Source organism: Eleginops maclovinus, chromosome 4, assembly GCF_036324505.1.
Source record: "Eleginops maclovinus isolate JMC-PN-2008 ecotype Puerto Natales chromosome 4, JC_Emac_rtc_rv5, whole genome shotgun sequence".
NCBI classification, from domain to species: domain Eukaryota; kingdom Metazoa; phylum Chordata; class Actinopteri; order Perciformes; family Eleginopidae; genus Eleginops; species Eleginops maclovinus.
The window spans coordinates 21959814-21981961 of NC_086352.1; the positions used below are offsets into that span (position 1 = coordinate 21959814).

General features: G+C 42.2%; 1 protein-coding gene across 6 annotated transcripts; it reads right to left on the reverse strand.

Annotated features, from left to right (window-relative positions):
• Nucleotides 1-7861: 7861 nt before the first annotated feature.
• rbm26 (RNA binding motif protein 26) lies at nt 7862-18174 on the reverse strand. Of its 6 annotated transcripts, XR_010165666.1 has the most exons (23): nt 17733-18174; nt 17482-17600; nt 17236-17354; nt 17037-17128; nt 16689-16948; nt 15874-16149; nt 15513-15755; nt 14958-15098; nt 14705-14845; nt 14230-14335; nt 13961-14117; nt 13520-13705; nt 12864-12959; nt 12699-12770; nt 12499-12597; nt 12317-12391; nt 11759-11926; nt 11461-11565; nt 11169-11372; nt 9876-9962; nt 9382-9495; nt 8121-8933; nt 7862-7984 (listed from the first exon to the last, which is right to left on the reverse strand). XR_010165666.1 is itself a non-coding variant. In XM_063882031.1 (22 exons), exons 1-22 carry the CDS (start codon nt 17789-17791, stop codon nt 8844-8846), a joined length of 2976 nt encoding a protein of 991 aa, XP_063738101.1. In that variant the 5' UTR covers nt 17792-18174; the 3' UTR covers nt 7862-8843. The 6 variants fall into 6 exon arrangements, 5 of the variants coding, with proteins under 5 accessions (XP_063738101.1, XP_063738100.1, XP_063738098.1 ...); XM_063882031.1 differs by having other exon boundaries at nt 7862-8933; nt 15546-15755; XM_063882030.1 differs by having other exon boundaries at nt 7862-8933; nt 12699-12767; nt 12864-12956.
• Nucleotides 18175-22148: the final 3974 nt, after the last annotated feature.

The window sequence follows — 22148 nt, forward strand, 5'->3', positions numbered from 1 at the left end:
TTCAGCTGCTTCAAAGAGCCCTCACGCACCTCCCTCACTCCTCTTTCTTTCCTCTTATGTTCTTTAAATGAGCTTTCCAACTCCACTTCTTTCTCGCAATTCAATTTTACAAGGCCATTATCCCGGGTGTAATGTGGAGGTTAAATATATCAGGGCAGACGTTATGTGAAAATAATTAGTGCTAATGAATAATGCACTCATTCAGCTGATGAAGGATGGTTGTCAGGGTAATGGAGTGCAAGGGAGGGGCCCCTCTGACAAATGAAATTAAAATATTTAAACACTGTTTTACGATATTACCGGGCCCTCACACTCTTTCCCTGTTACCTACTCCCTACATGGATCCGTCCTCTATGTGAGATGATAGCTGTGCCATTACTCATGCACAACATCTGTCTCACAAAAGACAGAGCCCAGACACAAGGAGGAAATGTCCCCCACACTTTTAAAGAGCCTTACGCCACAGCTGATCGTCCCTGCCCTGATAATCACTTTGAGCACATCGCAGACGATCCATATCGACAAACCGCCTGTCTGCCAGGTTATATTTCCTTCCCTTTATTTATTGCCGCAACAATCGTTCGGCCTCTTACAATCTCATTCTACACCCATCATGCGACAATGAAGGATGCAGGATTTAAATTGTCCAGTTTACAGCACCCTTACAGCCAATCGGCCCTCTGGAATCAATAATGGGGGACCAAGCACATGTGACTGATAAATGCTAAGGCGTCATCACCATTTCATTATAAATGATGGCTAGAGGATGGAGAGGAAAAGTGACGGCAGGGGACAAAAAGTTTGTGAACTAATAATGTATAATGCTCAAAGATTCATCCAGAGAAACTCAATAAGGTTTGGTGGTGTTCTACCAGGCTGCTTTAGATTTTGTCAGCCCAGGTTTTTAACCCTTTTAAGATTTCTTACAGTGCTTGTAATAGTGTCCGAACAAGCCACACAAGCAGCTCTGTGATACTTTCAGCTCAATGCTAATGTCACCATGCTAACATTTACAATGCTAACTTGCTGATACTGAATGGTATGAGGCCCAATATCAGAATCAGTTTAAAGCCAGGTATGTGTACATATACATTGCTTTGATATGGTGGTAAAACAGAAACAATCTAAGAAAATCAGTGATCGAACTTTCACTTACAGACTCATGTAATAGCTTAGCTTTCCTGCTAATTTAGATAGTTACGGCTCAGGGTAAGAGTATTGTCCATAGTTCCAAAGTTAGGGAATTGTAAATGACGTTTTTCCAAGGGACATTCTCTCTTTTTTTTAAATATAAAATGTTTATCCTCTCATGAACTCAAACCCTTGAGCACTAAATCTGTGCACACTGAATTTTCCTGTGATTGTCCTTGTTTGATGGAGACATAAAGATATCTGAAATCCCAGGCAAATAAAACTAAGACTATTGATATCAATGTTTATAGGGGCTCTATTTAGGAAATGTTTACTTGAAAAAGGCAGGAGAAAAGGGCACCTAATATCGGATCAAACCTGTTAAAGCCAGTAGTTAGAGATTAACACTTCATAGTGACAACATTTCAAACGTATTCTCTGATTTTTACAAATTCTGCAGCTCTTTGTGTCAGGGTTATGTTCAGTTTTGAAAGGACAATGGGTAGCTAAAACAGGCTGTAAGCACTGAAGTGCACTGCTTTTCCCTGGGGCTAAGCAGTGACAGCCAACTCACCACAGCCAGCCAAATCTGACAATGTTCTTTTATTATTCTCATATTTTTTAGATTGGCGCTACATTTGACTTGTAAAACAGTCCTAATTACCAGGCCTGTAGCATGCGAGTCGCACACATCAAACAGTAAGTTACAGTAAAAGCCTATGATCTCAGGCTCCTTCTCTCTTATTCTCTCCCCTCCCTTGCCTCCACACACCAGAAACACTGATTATAACAGGGACATTAAAAGGGAATTACAGCGAAACAATTTACACTTAATGTAGTAGTCATATGAACAGGGAAGAAAGATGGACAAAGATGAGGAGGTATTAATAATACATGCTTTAATTTAGCAGCTGGGAATGCATAGCTTGGGATCAAGGCACAGGAAAAGACGGACAGAAAAGAAAAAGGAGTGCAGAGGCAGTGAGAGAAAGACATCTGAAGGAAAAGCAGTGAGAGGAGAGGCCAGATGATAGAGAAAGTGTAGAACAGAGGGTAAAAAGTGGAGGAGGGAGGAGGATCAGAATATGTTGCTATGGGTTTTCCGCGCACTATGATTCATGGGCCGTAAATATGCAAAGCCTGATGGCCATAAGGCAATCAGAGGAGCGCCACTCCTCTACATGTTGCACAGTAGGCTATAATCCATCTGAGGGGCAACGAATAATGATACCAGGAATAAGAGCAGGGTCTGTTTATTACTTCAGACAGATCCATAATGCATACAGATGTCAGGGAGGCACGCAGCCGCCTCTGGCCACAGAACTCCAGTGAAAAGTACAGACAGTAATATTGTTTTTAGTGTAATGAAAGACGATCTGATTTTATGACCTTATATGATGATTTTATATCATCATATGTCATATGAAGTTTTTAAACAAGTGCTAAAGCTATAATTTTTACTGACAGACTGCAGAAAAGCGCAGATGGACACAAAGGGATAACCTCAAAAGAAATGGTAAGGTCACCAATAAATGATATGCATATTGCAATAAGGATGTTAAATTAAATGTGGGATTATCACTTGGTCCAAGTATGCACATATGAGACCTTGGATATCATTACAACTAGACCTGTTTAGATCTAATACTGGCAATAAAACTTTGATTTCACTTCTTGGTGTCATTGTGTTTTTATATTTCTTTATTTGCAAAAAGACACATATACACACAATCTCAAACACAAAGACCCCCTCCCCTTTTCGGTCTCCTCATAGAGGACATTAACACCAGGGTCCTACATGGTGCTAGAGTAAGTAATAAATTGTGTTGAACATTGATAAACTAATGCAATTACCTGCAGGGCAGGCAAGTCAGCTAATTTAAAGATACCAGGTTTGTTCATGAGATGGGGGCTCTGAATAGGCCCCATGGGTGAAAGATGGCACCTTTATTACGTCTGAGAGGTCAGCCTGGTAGCACTGTATTAGGATTGATCTTTTGATCCCTGCCTGGAACCCCCCGTACTGTACCAACCCCATCTGGCTGAGAAAAAACAGCTTATATGGCGCTAAGGGTTAACTCCGCTAGCCAGGCAGCCTAATTGAGCACCACACATCTCAGCGACACAGCAGAAACAGGAACCTAGAGGCTCGTAACAAGCCAGCCATGACTTATTCACATAATAAACCAAGCAGATATCTAAATGAGCCATTGAGCTAGCCAGAGGGAGGGAGGCCATTAGGCCGCGTGGACTGTGGGTACATATTTGTATATCTACAATTGCCCTTTCATTTGCATATGTGGCGTGCTGTAGAAACGTTAGTCTGTACTTTACCCGGGGGCCTAATGACACAACAGAACAACTTTGTACTCATTCACAGTATCATAAACAAGTCAGAGCCGCATTCCTTTAATCCAATAAACAAAAAGTGATGACGTGAGGAATCATTTAGGTTATATTGAAAGGAAAGCGGATGGAGGTCTGCTACATAGGCTACCCACTGTTTATCCACTGGGGTGAAAACATTTCTTTATATGTAGGCTTAAAAAAGAAGTATAGCATTATGGGAAATAAGCTTACTTTCTTACCAAGAGTTAGATGAAAGGATCAATAATATTCTCCAAAAATGTGCCAGTAAAATGTGAAACTACTGCCAGTTTGCTCAGCTTAACGTAAAGACTGGATTCTAAGAATCAAGAGTTGAAAGAGAGTTTAAAACAGGGAAAGTAGAGATGTACCACCACACTTTTTTGATCCTTTTTTGGCTTTTGTCTATAGTCGTATAGCTAAACGTGGATTGGAACCAAATAAACGTGTTCAATAAAATCTTGATGAAGAATCTACAGAATTGGTAAGGCTGTATGTTTACAACCAGGAACAACCAAGAAAGCTCAGGGTAACATAATGAGTTCTCAGAGACTCCAGAAAACCACCTATCCTGTAATTGTACACTCGTATTTGTCAATTTTGGTGGTCAGTTCAAACAATAACACAAGGTTATAATGAATCAGCATAGTCTTGCGGTAAAGGGTCAAAGGTCAGGCCTTAATGTGACCTCTGACACATAATTAAATTGCCATCTTTAACCTCAGTTACAACCTGTCACAGAGCATTGGATTACACGCTGCAAATCACTCCTCCAATCAATGCCAGGGGCGAGGGCAAGAGGGGGGGTGGCTGTTGTGTGTCTGTGCAGAGATTATCTTTAATGAAGTTGAACTGTACAGTGATCATGTTAGCGTAAAGCCTGATTAGATTCTGAATGACGTCCTACAAAAACACACTCATCCTCACAGAGAGGAGACGAACGCTGATAAGAGCTGCTTGCAGAGTCCAGTCACATGACTACCATTTCAGCTTTTAGTCATGCCGATATATAATAACAATTAGATACTTTTAAATGATTGTCAAATTGACATGACTTATGCAGATGCCTAAAACAACGCTGTGAGGAGTGAGATTGAGCTAGACAATGAGCTAAGACTCGTTTTTAAGTCACTTGTAAGTACTCATATTTTACTATTGTACTCCAATTGTATGCCGCTTTATGATTCTACTTTACTGACAGCTTAAAAGTAGTTCTTATATTTAAATTTAGACACAAAACGTACAATTTGATGCATTGGTACAGAATAACCAAGTAATTTAATTGTTAGCTGCTGCCGTATTGTTATTTAGACATTATTAAATCAAATATAAAAAAGGAATGTTGAGAGATGCATTAACCACAGAGGACCTTGTAGTAATACACTCAGGAGTTACTGGCCTGATCTATATACTGTATAGCTTAATATTCTTAACACTTAACACAGTTTCTTTTCATCTGCCCAAAAATGCAAAAAAAGGACTCACAAGACAACTAACAAAGTAGTTTTAAGTAAAACATTGCAAATTAATATACTAAAACCATAAACTCTAACTCAAAAATATTGTCTCCAAGCCGTGCCCTGTTTTCACTTTATTAGGCGCAGCTCTCTGTGTGAAGGAGATTTATTGTGATGTGCAGGTTCAGCGCAACCATGTTTTGATTTATTGATGGCGTTTACCGGCTAGCAGGGTTACCTGGGACCTGTGGTCAGCAGGCAAGGTTAAAGGGCTTTGTTATGTCTCACACAGCAGTATTCCCCGACAACCTGAGGATGATGGAGAGGGTTCAGGTAGAAGCAAGTGTTTTGGTCTCTCAGCTGCTTCATAACGAAATCTACTTTTTTGAAACATTACATTTAACTGGTGCCGTCTTCACACAGGCACAGATTCCACTCTAAAACTGCAGCTGCTGAAAAAAATGTGTCCCCAAACTCAAATGATCCTGAATGACTATGCTGATTATGATTTAGGGTCTCCTAGTTTTCTTTCAAACTGTGCCTTGCTTTGTGTCCGGGGGCCCTGTGTTGTTTAAAGGGTTGTCGGGGTATAAATACTAAATTAATCATGCTTTGGCTCAACTTGCTAGGGACTGAAATTTGCTTATGGAGGCCCATGATCGCATAAAATATTAATAGCTTTACAGAGAACTGGCATTGTAGCAATGGGGGCAAGGCGTGTGAAAGCGCAGAGCGCAGTGTGAGGGAGGGGTCGCTGTTGATTTAAGATCAAAAACACCTTCCTCATATTGTGGCTTTAATTAAATGGATAAGAGATATACAGCAAGTGACCAAAACATTGAGCATTGTCCATCTATTAAAATGAATTTGGTACATATTATTCTACAAAATTGGTTAAGTGGTAATTGGTAGTAATTGGCATTCAGCAATGTTTTTGTGTTATGAGAAAACGAGGATAATATTGAAATGAATCTGAAAAAACAAACATAAGAAGAGTTTAATGTTATGCATTTTTCCTAGTTGTTGCATATCCATATGACCGACTTCTGGAGCCCCCGGGGCTTCTGAAAGAAACTACAATCGTTTTCATTGACAGACAGCAAATCTCCAAGCAAACAAATGTGAGACTTTGAACAAACGGATTCTTTTCTTCCCCCAGTGAAACATACTTTCAATTTCATCTGCCTACTCTACACCCACAAAAAAAACATTATTACATCTCATTCCAAAATGTCATGCAATTTGTCTCCTTGACACAAATCAGAAAGTAAGGGTTCATTTAATGGATGACAGGGATTCTGTAAACTCGTTAGGCCATATTTTGTGAGGTCACATCGAGCATATAAACATCCTCTGCCCACTGAGACACAAAGGGAGGCCAGCAGAGCATCACATCACCACTGAAGTGCCTGGAGACCACATGGGGTCCTACGTTTTCTGTTACACATTTATTCATGTAGCTGTTCCACCAAGTGCTACTGAACATTTGCAGGAAATGTGGTAACTTGTGTCAATCAAAGCGGTTAAAATTGCACATAAAAATCTACAGGTTCGTGATACAACTTCACAAGTGTGCAGGTAAAACTGAAACAGCTGGTTTTATCTGCTTGTGTGAGTTTGGTGGCACCGCAGTGGGTAAATGAGAGGACAGGAGGGGGCATTTAACACTCCCATACTAAGAGATGGAGGGATGAAGGGAGGTATTTCAGGTGGCGGCGCAGGGGAAGAGGGCTTAAATGATAAACAGCAGATATTCTACACGAGCAAATCTGATTTCTCACAATTATCTCTGCAAGCCTGACAGGCACCAAGGGGGACCTGGGAACACCGAGCTAGTGGACACTGATTGGGTTATTTGTCCCGTCTTATTCAGGTCTGAGGGATTGTGGGAGCTGTTCTTTTGGAGAGCCTCTCTGCAGGTGCACGGTACCAACTCCTTACAGGAAGCCAGATCCTTTTTAGCTAAACACCACAACTTAAATTCACTTTTTGTTGGAAGAAAGCAAAGGTGTCTATTGTTGAAGTAAATATTAACCTATGTTTGGCTGACATGCTGTATCAGCTCTAAATGAGAAATAGGCCCTATTACACAGAAGACTTTTGTAACATTAATTCCACCTGCTCAGTTTTCAGGGTAGCGGTATTTGGCATGATAACTCACTGTCAGGGCTCACTGGGACACTTGATGTTACCAGTATCAGCTGTGCTTTCCATACAAGTCGAAGTCTTTAAAACACCAGACAGATCAGAGCACTTAGTGATCGCTTACAGGCTGCTATCAACATATTTGGACAGGATGGTACAGATGAGAAAGATGTCCATGTTAGGAGAATTCATATTTCCAAACGGGCCTTATGATTTCTGATTGAATAGAATGCAGAGACAGTATCAGATGTTTCCATTTAATGTTTGCTTGTTTACTCTCAAAGCTTTGGTTTATGTCAGGCGTCCGTACTGGTTTGTGCCAACCAGAAGTATTGGAAGTTTCAAAAATGGCTTGGACGTTGACATTAATTGTATTTATAAGATGTTGATTTATCTCACATCTACTGTTGTTTATCTCAATGTTACTGTTAAAGAACACATAAGGCTACAAAATCAAATTGTGATCCTTCTCTGACCCTCCAGGATCCTTCATTTGATTTCATCACTGTGCATTTGTTAAAAAACAACAAAAGTAAATCTGTGTATTTAATTATCAGATTTTCTCCACAGGGATCAATATGAATAAATGTCATCACGTGTACCATGTTATTTCAGTCAAGTTTTTCAATGATAGAATATTTTTTACTTTGTTATTTAAAACAATAAACTGTAAGCCGAACAATTCCTTTTGTTTCCAAGATGTACGATGGCTTAAAAACTATTCACTACTCAAGATAAATTCCAGAAACCTTAATCAACGATTCATTAGAAAACAAGTATTTAATACAGCAGCACTTAAGACAATTTTTTTACAGTAATACAAAATTGTAAAATGTTTGGGCCTCTTGAAGACAAGTGTTGTATTAGGATACTGTAGACAGCTCCTGCAACAAAAAGAACAAAAACACTCTTAGTTATTGTTGTATTTACATATTCAAGTTCATGCAAATGTGTTATTTTATGCAAAGCAATACTGAGATTTAAACATTTTGCAAAAATAAACTCTTACAATGTTTTTACCTTGTTAGGAAATTCAGTTGGATACATAAGGTTACCTTACCGATCCCACAGGAGAAAGAAGAAAAGTTGTAGAAGTAGGAATTGTTTAGGAAGTTTGCTCTTTAGGTGAATAGGAAGTTTTTTTGTTTTTTGAAATGGTCTTTTCCAGCTTTTTTCACTTTTTACACTGCCAGAACATTTTCATGTTTTGTTTCTTTTGTGTTTTTTTTTTTTTTTTTTGGCAGGATGTTTTTTAGACCATTTCAATTCTTTATTTTTTGTACAATTCAAAGAAAAGCCAAAAACTGAGAAGCCAAGCTTTCATACAAATCGTTTAAACCAGGACATAAAATATTTACACATGAGAGTTCAAACCAGTCTACCTAATACTATTCTGCAAAAGCTACAGTCAATCAGTTAAATCACAACAAGGTGTTTGGCTACACTGAGTTTAACAGAGGTGTCTCAAGGTGATAAGCTATCGCATGTCCAGACAAAAGTATTTGTTTGGTTAGCTGAAAACAACACAAAATTCTATGTTAAGAGCATTAAAAAAAACATCATTGTTGCATCTGATATACACGTTAAAATTAATCAAACTTGCACATGATTCTGCTGCCATTTTGTGAGGAGGAAAACAAAGTCTAGCCAAAGTAAAAATGAGCCTTGTTGGTTTATGAACAGGCATTTATAAAGTTGCTGGATTGCTGCTCATCCTTCACACCAGGAGCGTCGGTCTGATCTTCATCTGCGCCACGAGCGAGGCTCATTGTCATCTTCTTCCTCATCGTCATCCTGCAGCAGTGCATCATCACTCAGAGACTCTTCCGGGTACTGGTGAGAGAAAGTAAACACTGAGATTAATGCTCTCTATAGATGGTTAAAAAGTGAAGGAAAGGCAATTTCCAAAGTGGAAAGACCTTTTATTTTAAGCATCATCAGCACTCATCTTGCACCGTGTATTTAAAAGGACTCAAGAGGCACTAAAGCCTCAGCTTGGGATTATCATGTTGCAGACAGACCAGCAGATTAATGAGAGTTGCAGTGTCCATGCAAAAGCCACATCAAGACAAGTTCTTGCTGTAATGGCTCCCTCTTGTGTTCTCAAAATATAACACCACAAAAAGGTACTCAGTGCTGGGAGAAATAAGACAGATCCTGCCTCGTGCCTCTCCCATTTATCATATTTACAGCAAACCTTACACAGAACCAACAGTCCCACATCAGCTACCATAGGTGCTATAAAGAGAAACATAGATATATGCACAATGAGAACACAAACCTCATCATCCTCTGGTTCAGCATCTTCAGCATCCGCAGAACCGAGAGTATTAACAGCCTTGTGCCAGGCCAGGCGTAAGGTCTGGTTGTTGAACCTCACTCCATGAACAGCCGCCTACACAGAGAGCACAAGAGGACAAGCGGTTACTGGAGGTAAAGACACGATGGGATGTACCTTTATTAACCCCTGTGGGAAAATTCAGGAGTTAAAGCAGCAACAGATTGAGAATGAAAAACAGGACAGTACGGTTTCACAGGATAATAAAATGAGATTACATTTAAATTATGTACAGGTAAATTACTGTTAAAACATAAAAGGATTTAAGGAAAGAAATGAACATATGATGTGAAGTGTAAAAGATGTTAATATAAACAATGGGTTTAAACTGAACATCAAGTATATTTTCTGATCAAAGTGAGATATAATAGTCTGTATGATGGGAAATACCTAAAAATATCAAGAAATGAAGGGACTAAAGAACATTTCAGACTCACCTGTTCTGCCTCTGCTCTTGTCCTGTACGAGATGACTGCAGACAGGTTGTTTTCATCTATCTGGCAATCTTCGATATCTCCAAATTGCTTCAAAAGTGTAAAAACACAACGTTTTGGTCACTTAAACGCACGCAGTACAACAATTGAAACAACATCTTGCCCATCTTCTTTGCAATTCATTCAGATTTGAACAAACACAAAAAAAGGAGATCACATTTCCCCTGTGCTGGCGTCACTGCTCTGGTTATCAGTGTCTTACAGAATTGATTTTAAAGTGCTTCTAATGATTTACAAGGCTTTACATAACCTGGCCCCTTCATACATCAGTGACTGGCTTTCATTGTGTAACCCTACAAGGACACTCCAAACTCTTTCTGAAGTACCTAAAGCATTTTGTAAGAAATCTGGGAAGGCTGCTTTCTGTTTCTCATGGGTTCCCATTGGATCTTAGAACAGCAAACTCCATTGGAATTTTTAAAAGCACATTTTTGTTGTATGGTTCTGTGATATAACTCGGTCTCTTTGTTTATAACTAGTTTTTAATTAGGTTCCTCCATCTTTATTTTGTATCTTGTCCAACTCTGTAAATCGCTTTGGGCTGCATAAAAAAGGTGCTATAAATAAAGTGTTATTATTCTTTTTTAATCACCTAACACATCTTAGTAGTTACGCATATTATTTTTTGATAAGTTGTTTAATATTGCAGCCTCTGTATTTCATTCCAACTGTTGATTTACAACTTGTTTCTCAGCTGTTAAAATAAGCACAAGCAAGAGTGTTTTTATTTCCCATGTCATGATAACTGACAGTTTCTGGCCCTGGTACTCTGTGTACTTATAAATGTATATCATTTTGTTTTCAGTGAGTAAACTTGTGGAAGTGAGATGGGCCTCATTATATGCACCCCACAATTCCCTCTGTCTTAGGACAGCATGAACAGTAATGGTGTGTTGTTGCCCGGTTGGCCGTCAGCTGCATTCTGCAGGTCTAACCACCAGAGGACACTGTTGACCATTTTTACTTCTCCACAAACGCACATGGAAATATTATAAAACTGTAGCAGATTTATCGTATAAGTGATAATCCAATAGTTAGTCTTTCGTATGCTGCATTTATTATTTTCCCACCACACCACATTAATCCAAAGTAAGGCGCTTTAGGCCCCCACCCTCAACGGTTATATTAGCAGTGGCCTTTCTCACAGTCCTCGCCCACACACACCTTCCATCAAAAGGTCTTAACTGTTGAAATATATCCTCCTTCTCTCAGTGATGCAGTTATCAGCTGACTTACAGCAAAGTGGGGCAGCAGGTCTACATGGTCTGCATCAGTGAAACCAGAAATCTCCAGCGCCCGTGGTCGATGGTCCACAACTGCGTGCATTGACACACCTCTTCCCCGTCCTCTGGAGCCCCTTCCCCGGGCCCTGAGAGCACCGCGGCCCCGAGTGAGGACCCCCCGGCCTCGTCCTGGTGACAGGATTCCCCGTTTAGCAGCCTGGGTCAGAAACGCAACACAGGGATTATGAGTTATGGGAATGAAACTCAACAGAGGGACAGTTTTTCTCTTAAAATAGAGTCAATACCTCAATTTGCAGCTGGGTGTACTTGATCTTCAGCAAAGCGGTGTCCTGTCCCGTCTGGGTCTTGTTGTACAAGTCCAGCTCTGTGTCAAGGAGCTCTTTCTGTGCCTGAACAAATTAAGAAGTGACATCAGGAAAGACGACATTGCAGGTCTAAAGTAATAAGTCAGAGGCAACTGATTAAAGTGATAACCCAGTGTCCTGGGACTAGGTGCTTTCAGAAAAAAGAATAGAGTCTTTCTACATCTCAAAGTAGAAAGAAATTGGTTAAACAGAAAACAGGAACAAACAATAAAATCACCTGGGCTTTGCTCTTGGCTATGCGCAGCGGGTTGTTGCTGTTTGAGATTCCCTTAATCTCCTCTTGTAGTTTGGTGATGCTCTTGGTTATCATGCCCAAAGTTTCCATGATCTTGGCTCTATCCTCCGCTTTTATTGCTTTGTTCTTCTCCACTTTGGATATCAGGAGCTGCAGAGCACCGGAACAGAATAATAGGTTAAATGTTTGTATTTCCTCTTACAACACAGTACTTGGACTTTTCAAAAACACCAACACTGAGCCACAGGATGGAAGATTTCTTTAAAAATTGGTATTCGTTGTTCATGAACTACTTCGACGAAGATCCCAAGATCCCATACATACAAAGTCTACAACATTGTTTTAAAAGCTACACAAACAAACCAAAGTCCATTGAGCTCATGTTGCCTCAAATCATTAAAGTGGGTAGCCACTTCTCTTTCACGGCTCTCACGTTGGCATTTCATTTTTGTATAGTAAGGTTGCAGAATGTACATGTAAAGATTTGATATACTGTATTTATATAAATAAGGTGTAGATCTGGACTCCAGATTATCTCACCTTCTGTGTCTCAATGTGTTTCTCCAGTATTTCCTGCTTCTTCTTTCTTACATCCTGCTGTAGTCTTAGAGCTTCCTGTGAAAATAATAAAATTCATTGTCATTCATTCGAGTGTCCAGGTGTCGTCTCAAATAACGGCCTTACTTTTCAACCTCCCCGTTTCCCTCCATTCCCTTGCTCACCTGTTTCTTCTTCAGGGCTTCCTCTGAGTTTTTCTGAGCAGCCTTCAGGGCAGCAGGATTGTAAACCGTCTTTGTGAGCCCCAAAGATGTGGAAAACACCTTAAAAGTGGGGGTGGTGGGGGGAGGGCAGCATATATCATTTTCACAATTTGAAAACAGAATGGGAGGAGTTCAAAACCAAATTCTGAACAGCAACTTACTTTCTCCACAGGAGCTGCTGGTTTGGCTGAGAAACCCAGACGCTCCTTCACTGACACCTTAGAGCTATTCTGCTGCAATGGGAAAAAATATGGAATGTTTACACACGCTTTGCAGATTTTGACATGCATATGCGAAAACCTCGAAACACCGTCACCCACACACACCTGAGAGGCTACGCTGGTGTCTTGTGAGGGCTCAGAGTTGAGCATGGGGCCGAGGCGATCTTTGACGGACTGTTTAAGAGACGTGGCGGAGGGCTGCTGGATGACAAAGGACATGTTCATCACATCATGTCTGGGTCAATGCAATTTAACACAGTCCATCAGACAAAATGTCTTGCGTTTAATCTTCCACTGATCTTAAGATGCACCTTTAACATCTAATTTATACACAGATTTTCTCCGTATCCTAAAATTATCGACAACTGTCAGTAAAAGCAGCTCTCTGTACTTGCACTGGGTGTGGAGCTAGCAGTGACATTAATGAAACAAGTCTTTTGACAAAATGGGAAAGTCTAGAGAGAACAATGCTATGGCATCTCATTGATATAAAAATAGCCAAAAACGCCGTGATGAGAAGATCAACAGGGTAAGCCCTGAAAGGAGTCCTTTGATTATAACACCAACAATAGGCAAAACCAACAACCTGATTAACATGTTTTGTAACCGCCCTATTTTCGTGGTGGCACATGTTTTCGAAGCAAGTGTATCGTATTTCAACATTTTTATAATTACTCAAGAACTTAACGAAGGAATGTGCTATAAATGTTTTGTGTTTGACATTTTAGAACAACCACACGGTAAAATGATTGCACTTTTACCATGGCTGGATGGGTCTGAGGCTGCTGCTGGGAGTGAGACTGGCCATCACTCCCTTCCTCACGATACCAGTGCACCCGGATGAAGCGGTTGTTGAGAACCGCCTCTGTGCTTTGCATAGCGCGCTTAGCCTCGTCTGGAGAAGCAAACTGGATCAGAGCGCCCTCTGGGTCATTCTGGAAGGCCACCTGACATATAAACAAAAATGGTACTGTGAGACATTGATAGTAACGGGGGGTCATACACACTGTAAATCCTGTTAATAATCAACGGTTTATCTGATGAACCTCAGAGTGGTAAGGTAATAAAATATATAAGAGAACAACTGCATGACATTTATTCACCTTATCCTTATTACCTTATCATTTATTCACCATATAATTTATTGACTAGTAACAATCATAGCTGCATTTCCATAAAGTCAGAACCACACAGGGACTGACCTGCAGGTTGACAATGGTGCCGAACTTGCTGAAATGTTCATTGAGTTTGCTGATGTTGTTGAGCTCGGAAGGAATTTGTCGAACCAGCAGCTTGGCGTTGGGAGAGAATGGGACTCTGTTTTGATAGCCCTGGTGGTTGGGTTTGTTAAAGTTGGGTCTGAAGCGAGAAGAGAAGAGTTAAACAATTCAAAGTGAAAGGTGCATAACTGCTGGGTTTAAAGGCAGCATACAACATTCATTTTTTATATTACAGGAAATGGGTGTCTTACTTGTCAAACCAAGGGTTCTTAGGGGGGGGGCCTCCATCGTGGGGGAGAGGCGGTCTCTTCCTCGAATTAGACTCCATAACGATCCTCATGCTGTTCGGGATCTTGTCTGGTGAGAAACAAAACAGGAACAGGTCAGATTTCAGTTTACAGCCTCCTCATAATGCAAAACACCAGTAATATTCAGAGTGGAAACTTTTATAAGATTTTATCGGGGAATGATGGGAATAAAATAGAAAAGTAGGTCTTACAGGCTGAGGCTGTATATGGAAACTGTGATGGGGGATAGTCTATGAAAGTATGCATGTTATTCTGATTGGAAAATATAGGGTCTTCAGCTGTTAGAGTATGTAAACCATCTGTATGTCGCCTAAACTATGTATCAGTACAAATTATGTTTATTTCCAGACCTTTGCAACCCCAAGCAAATTATTCAAAAAGATATATAAACCAAAAAGCCAGTTCATGTGAACAATACCTCTGGGTGGATGGTCCACCTCCCCCATTGTGAGGCCAATCAGGTTGGGTCTTTGGGCGTTGACCCGATGGCGATACATCGGCCTGGAGGTATTGGTGATGCTGGGAGCCTCAGGATTGTACACATCTGTCTCATAGTTGTCTGTACAACAGGGATAAGATACATTAACTCACATAAGAGAAAAATAAGGTAGTAACAACAATTTATAAAAACACAATCAAATGTTTTGCATTAAATGAAACACAACCATTACCAGGCGGGAAGCGTTGCACGGCGGCCTGGGGAAGTGAGGAGCGCATCCCAGAGGTGACAATGGTGGGCACAGAGCTGGTCATTGAGTTTGGAGGAGCATCCATGCCCGACGGTTGCAGAGGAGGGAGCGGAGGAGGTGGACCTGTATCAGACATATTTGAATTAAATGTTATACAAGGACAACCTGTCAACACGTTATAATTGTTGACCAAGTATGTACCTCCTGTTCTTCTTTTTTTCTTGTTCACTCCTAGCCACAGCAATAGCCAATTAATCCTTATTTAATATTAATTATGAGAATTCATATTTTCTCATGTCAATTATATTGTTAGTTTCTATGATAATAAAACTTGTGTTTTTTAGTTTAAGTTGAGTAAAAGTTTGGGCCTCTTATTATAATCCTAGTCAATTAAAGAACATCAGTTTTTAGTCTAGTTTGAGCCAACATTGGAGATGAACATCGTTTTAACATCGTAGTCGTGGAAATCCATTTTTGTAATTTAAATTAGGTCTGAATTCAGTCTTACACAATTCAGAGAAATGTGTGAATCCCTACCTGCAACAGGTGGAAGGCTAGGAGGGAGAGCACCTGGTGGGGGCACGGGGGGCCGCAGGTTCACAGGTGGGGGGTTCATGAGAGGCGGTGGTGGTGGGAGGCCTGGGGGCGGTGGTGGGTCCACACCTGGGATTGGTGGCGGTTGGAAGGGCAGCATATTGGGCAAATTGACATCCTCCACTACCACTGGGTCACTTCCATGGTCGAACGGACACATGTCCCCTCTCATGCAGAAGCCCTTTTCTGGAAAACATAACAAACAAGTGAAGCATATCTAACACACACAAAACTACAACAACTTTAAAAAACACATGACAATTTATCAATTTTAAAGGGATGATATTTAATCAGCGTTCCTTACCATCATAGTCACGACAACGTTTCCTCTGTTGGGGGGGTGGGCCCCTGTTGAAAAGGCCATGATCCACAGGATGTCCCGGACGGAAGTCCGACCAGCTCTCAGTGGTGTTGTTGCTATGGTGATGTGTGGGGGCAATGACTGTAATGGTGCTACTCAGTGTTGGCACGGGGAAGTGTGAGGTGGTCACAGTAGGAACCAGGGCTGCTGGGGTGTAGCCATCCCCCCCCTCTGGCCTGACCGGGGCAAGATCCAACTTCAACTTTCCCGAATCCCGCTCTGCAAAAAGACAAAAAGTGGTCTCTAAATATAACATGCATACAAGTGAGAAAAATCGACATACACATTATGAACTTGTGCACCTTGTTCATATTGTTGTTGTTCCTTTTGTTAATATGCACTTATGATGCTGTCACTGTACCAGTTCCAAATGCCCAGGTCAACGCTGATACGTCATCATATACAGTAAGTCATTAATAAATGTTACAGATCAAAAAAGCTGAAAATAACATACATTATTTAAATATTATCCATATAATAGAATCCAGGAGATACTTTTTGTATTCAAGAAGCTCGTTTGTCATTTCTTATCCAAGTAGACACATTTTGAAAGGTTAGCAGAAAACCAGATCGTAGTTCAGATGGAGTGAGTTTTGAGCAGACTGCAGATTGTTAAAGAAAGCTATTTCAAAATCCAGGATTTGCTGTCATTGCTCTTCCATGGAAAAACAATTCTCAAACAAAAATGCACAAACTGATCTTGCTGGTGCTGTGTAGAAAACCTTAAACCATTTCAGATCCACCAACCAGGTTCTTACCTCTACTCCTACTTTTAGACCGAGTTCTGCTGAGGGACCGGCTCCTGCTTCGATCTCTTTCCCGTTCTCTGTCCCTGTCTCTGTCGCGGTCTCTGGTTCGATCCTTGCTCCAGCTCCGGCTGCGGCTACGACTGTAACTGCGACTGCGGCCTCTTCTGCGATTGTAGCGACCTCTGTACGAGTCCCTCCTTGGTGGGATGCGGTCATATTCCCTCTTTCTGGAACGGTCGTCTCTCTTGCGGTCATCTCCTCTCCTTGAACTTCAGGGAAACAAGGCATGGCAATCAGTGAATTATTGAGTTAATAGACAAGTAGACCGAGAAAGTTGAAACACGCAGCTGCACACACCTGATATCTCTGCTGTAACGAGAGCTTGATTGTGGTGGGCTGTGATTCACCCGACGAGGAACCTTCTTCTCCCGTTCATCTTCCCGGTTTGTCTAAACAAAGTAAAAGTTACTTTGTATAAATATGTTTGGTGGTCACTTAGATGGGAGGTGAGGTACTTTGTATTGTGTTTTTATAATCGTTTTCATGTCAGTAATACCTCATCTTTCTTCTGCTCATCTTTTTCAACTTTTATCAGAGAGGATGGTTGCTCTGGCTGTGGGAGGTAGTTTTTGTTGTCAATGGCTTCAAACAGCTTATCAACAAACTGCTGGGTCTCTGAAAGATAATGATAGTGCACATTCAAGACAATATATTAGATAAGAAAAAATAACAGGTTGGATCAAGTGAGAAATGTAACAAAGCTTTCAAAATACAGCCTGCATGAAGCAGGGAAATTAAATACCTTTCTGGAGAAATACATCCAACTGGTCTATACAAAGGGCTTTAAGTTCCTTTTCACTTTTGTCTTTCTTCACCAAAGCAACAACATACTTGGCGAGGGCTGACGGGTCTGCATCACAGCTGGAATAGAGGAAAAACAAAAACGAACAAAATAAATAACATATCGTGTTTCTAAATCACCTCAAAAAACTCGAAACTCTGTAATGGCTAAAGCTAAGTTGTGAAAACAGCTGTGTCGCTAACGGTACTTACATGGGCTCGAGGGTTTCAGACAGCCATGTTTTCAAGGCATCAAGGTTTTCAATGATCATTTTAGATCCAACCGAACTTTCCCTCTACGGTGGCCAGAATTAACACTATCTGGGGCGAAGTAGAGTCTATATGATTAAAATGATAGTCGACATTAACTACTGAAACTAGCCACTTCAGTGAACTTAGCCCAATAGCCGCGTTAACGTTGGTTAGCTTAGCTACGCTAGCATGCGTCTTTCCAGGCCACAAACGTGCTGCACGATTCCTCGACTCTTGTAATGTATTTACACTGGAAATGCTAAAGGGGGTAGTATATTACTTATTTACGTCAAAGTAGCCAAACCGGTAAGATTGTAAAGTATTTGTATACGTTAAACTTATTGACGTACACAAGCTAAACTTGCTACTTTATCCCATCTCCAGCTAACATGCCATGACGACTATTTACTTCCGCTTGTGTTCTCGTTAGTAAAATATCGCGAGAGAGACTCAAACACTGAAGACATTAGGAAACAGGAGATCAACATTATCATTATTTAAGTTCTCAAAAACAGGTATAAACATAGCCAAAGCAAAACTGGGCAGTTCGTGTTCTTAGTTATTAATTCACAGACTTTGGGAGCAATGGAATACATGTAATGCGTAGACTAAGTTATTTAATAAGGATACCAACAAATCAGAGGCGATTTCTCTAAAACTGCAAGGGAAGCTCAGCTTCCTCTAAAATGTCAAAAATTAAATGGTCAAATATGTACTGTTGTGTAAACATTTCATTGACTACAAATGCGTTAGAATACGTTCATCTCGAATACGAGTTCGTTCAGAATCAGCTACTTCGACAGACTCGATTGTGTTAACTTCTCATACATTCCCGTAATGTCAATGCATTTGCCCGTAGAAACCGAGTGTCCATCCGCTTCAATGAGCTTGTATGGAACAGTTTTTTTGATTGCCTCGAAACTCGACGGTCATTAGATAAATGCCACGATTTTGTCCCGCCCCCGGACGCTCAGCGTCTCTGGGGATGGATGGAGCAGTGGGCTGGCCTCGGCTAGCCTGGACGTTGGGCTTCCGCATGATGATTGGAGGATCAGTCGAAAGGCTGAATCACTTTTTGATTGACAGCTATTTTGAGTTACACAGTCACTTGAGCATTTGGGAGCTCAGTCCCATCGCGGATTTTGCAAGTGAAGTCAAAAGACAAACTGCAACCCATTAATTGATATTAACGAAATAGCTTGACCATGTCCATTGTTCATTTCTTACACTGTAAGTATAACACACACATTGTATTTCCTTGTTTTCAGTTTAACACAATTCCCACATCTCCTTGTTCGAGTTTAATATCGTTTCGTTAGTTCGTTCATTCATCCATACTGTTGGCTAGGTCGGAGTGAACTAGCCAGCTACTAAGGTGCACACGATGGCAGAGAATGCTAATATTGTCGACCTGATTTTGGCGAGGCCATTTGATAGTCTTCCTTATGAGGAGAAACTTAGAATTAAACAGCAGGGTAGATCAACACCAATGATTGATTTGGTGCAAAAAGTAGGGAAAAGTAAAAGGTCTTTTCAGCTCTCCTGGTATGACAAAGTTAGCTGGCTGACTGGAAGTGCTGTGACAAAGAAAGTGTACTGTTGGCCATGTCTCTTGATGAAACCATCTCAGGGATGTGTTGTCTGGTCAAAATTGGGTTTTAGGGATCTGTCTAACTTTGACAGGGCATATAAAAGGCATGAAAAGAGCAATGAACATGTGAGTGCATGTGCAAGGTTAAGTTGCCTGGGCAGGGTCAGGGTTGAACATGCACTCAATGAAGGTGCTTGCATTCAAGTGGCAAAATATGATGAGGCAGTTAAACAAAACAAGGCCTTCCTAAACCGCCTTATTGATGTGACTTCCTTGCTTGGCCGGCAGGAGCTATCATTTAGGGGGCATGATGAAAGTACTGAATCATCCAACAAGAGGAATTACAGGGAGTTCACAGAAACATTATCTAAATATGACTCTGTCCTGGCCACACAATTCCAGTCATCAGCTGTGTTTTTATGGTATGTCTCATTCCATCCGAAATTAATTGATATCTGCTCTTGCAGCCACTGTTTCTGATGAGATCAGAGGTGAAATTCAGGCTGCTCCCTTTTTTGGATGGCAAGTGGATGAAACCACTGATATTGCTTGCCGTGCCCAACTCTCTGTCATTGTTCGCTATGTTGATCGTGTAGGAAAAATTCAGGAGCAATTTATTGTTTTTTTCTGAGAACCAGCACCTTATCGTGGTGGAGAGGCTTGTGTGCCCCGATGAACCTGGGGGCTGTGTTGTCTGGAACCTTGTGTTCCTGGTAGGGTCTCCCATGGCAAATTGGTCTCAGGTAAGGGGCCAGACTAAGATTGGTTCAAAAAGACTCCATGAATAACACAATTGGAAGCGAGGATACCCGGCCCAGAGGAAGCCCGGGGTCCCCTTCTGGAGCCAGGCCCAGAAGGAGGACTCGCCAGCGAGCGTCTGGTGGCCGGGCTTGCCACGGAGCCCGGCCGGGCACAGCCCCAAAAAGCAACGTGGACAACACCTCCGCTTCTCCTTCCCGCGGGCCCACTACCTACGGGAAACAACGATGGGGTCGGGTGCGCTGCCAGAAGGGTGGCAGTGAAAGCAGAGGGTCTCGACGGACCAGACTCAGGCGACAGAAGCTGGCTTTGGGGACGTGGAATGTCACCTCTCTGGGGGGGAAGGAGTCGGAGCTTGTGCGGGAGGTGGAGCGTTACCAGTTGGATCTGGTGGGGCTCACCTCTACGCACAGCGTCGGCTCTGGAACCTTACCTCTGGATAAGGGTTGGACTCTATTCTTCTCCGGAGTTGCCCAAGGTGTGAGGCGCCGAGCGGGTGTGGGGATACTCACAAGCCCCCGGTTGAGTGCCGCTTTGTTGGAGTTTACCCCAGTGGACGAGAGGGTCGCCTCCCTACGCCTGCGGGTCATGGGGGGGAAAACTCTGACTGTTGTTTGTGCTTATGCACCAAACTGCAGTTCAGAATATTCGGCCTTCTTGGAGACCCTGAAAGAAGTCCTGTATGGGGCTCCTGAAGGGGACTCCTTAGTCTTGCTGGGAGACTTCAACGCACACGTGGGCAATGATGGAGACACTTGGAGGGGCGTGATTGGGAGGAACGGCCCCCCTGATCTGAACCGGAGTGGTGGTTTGCTACTGGACTTCTGTGCTAGTCATGGATTGGCCATAACAAACACCATGTTCGAACATAAGGATGCTCATAAATGTATGTGGTACCAGAGCACCCTAGGCAGAAGGTCCATGATCGATTTTGTTATCGTATCATCGGACCTGAGGCCGCATGTTTTGGACACTCGGGTGAAGAGAGGGGCAGAGTTGTCAACTGATCACCATCTGGTGGTGAGTTGGGTCGAGTGGCGGGGGAAGCCTCTGGACAGACCTGGTAAGCCCAAACGTGTAGTGCGGGTGAACTGGGAACGTCTGGAGGAGTCCCATGTCGAGGAGGCCTTCAACTCACACCTCCAGCGGAGCTTTTCAGGCATCCCTGTGGAGGCTGGGGACATTGAACCAGAGTGGGCGGTGTTCAAAGCCTCTATTGCCGAAGCTGCGGCAGGGAGCTGTGGTCTCAAGGTCTTAGGTGCCTCAAGGGGCGGTAACCCTCGAACCTCGTGGTGGACACCGGTGGTCAGGGAAGCCGTCCGACTGAAGAAGGAGGCCTTCCGGGATATGTTATCCCTGGGTACTCCTGACGCAGTTGCAAGGTATCGACAGGCCCGAAGGGCAGCAGCCTCAGCCGTGGCCGAGGCAAAGCAGCGGGTGTGGGAGACGTTCGGAGAAGCCATGGAGAAGGACTTTCGGTCGGGACCAAAGTTGTTCTGGAAAACCGTCCGACACCTCAGGAGGGGGAAGCAGGGTACCATCCAAGCTGTGTACAGTAAGGATGGGGCACTGTTGACCTCAACTGATAGTGTGTTAGGGCGGTGGAAGGAACACTTTGAGGAACTCCTGAATCCGACAACTCCGCACTCTATGTTAGAGGTGGAGCTGGAGTATGAAGGGTGATCAATTCCAATCTCATGGGGGGAAGTCACTGAGGTAGTTAAACAGCTGTTTCTGGGGGGGAGATCCTCAGTCTGTTTTTGAAGTATTAAATGGAAACATGCAGGGCTACAATTTTAGGGATAAACTTGTGGCACAGACATACGATGGGGCTGCTGTCATGGCTTCAGCCCTCAATGGTCTGCAGGCCAAAGTGAAGGCAATTGCACCCAGTGCAACGTTTGTGCATTGCTATGCACACAGACTTAATCTGGTGCTGTCACAAGGGGCTAAATGCTTGTCTGAGTGCAGAGTATTTTTTGCATCACTCTCTGGGTTTGACACATTTTTCTCCAAATCCACTTGCT

Coding starts and splice junctions, on each gene's coding strand:
- rbm26 (XM_063882027.1), bottom strand. CDS start 17,791: ATGATCATTGAAAACCTTGATGCCTTGAAAACATGGCTGTCTGAAACC. Junction 14,336..14,704: donor GGTGGACCATCCACCCAGAG/GTATTGTTCACA, acceptor GTTTCTCACCAG/ACAAGATCCCGAACAGCATG. Junction 14,118..14,229: donor AAGAACCCTTGGTTTGACAA/GTAAGACACCCA, acceptor TTCTCGCTTCAG/ACCCAACTTTAACAAACCCA.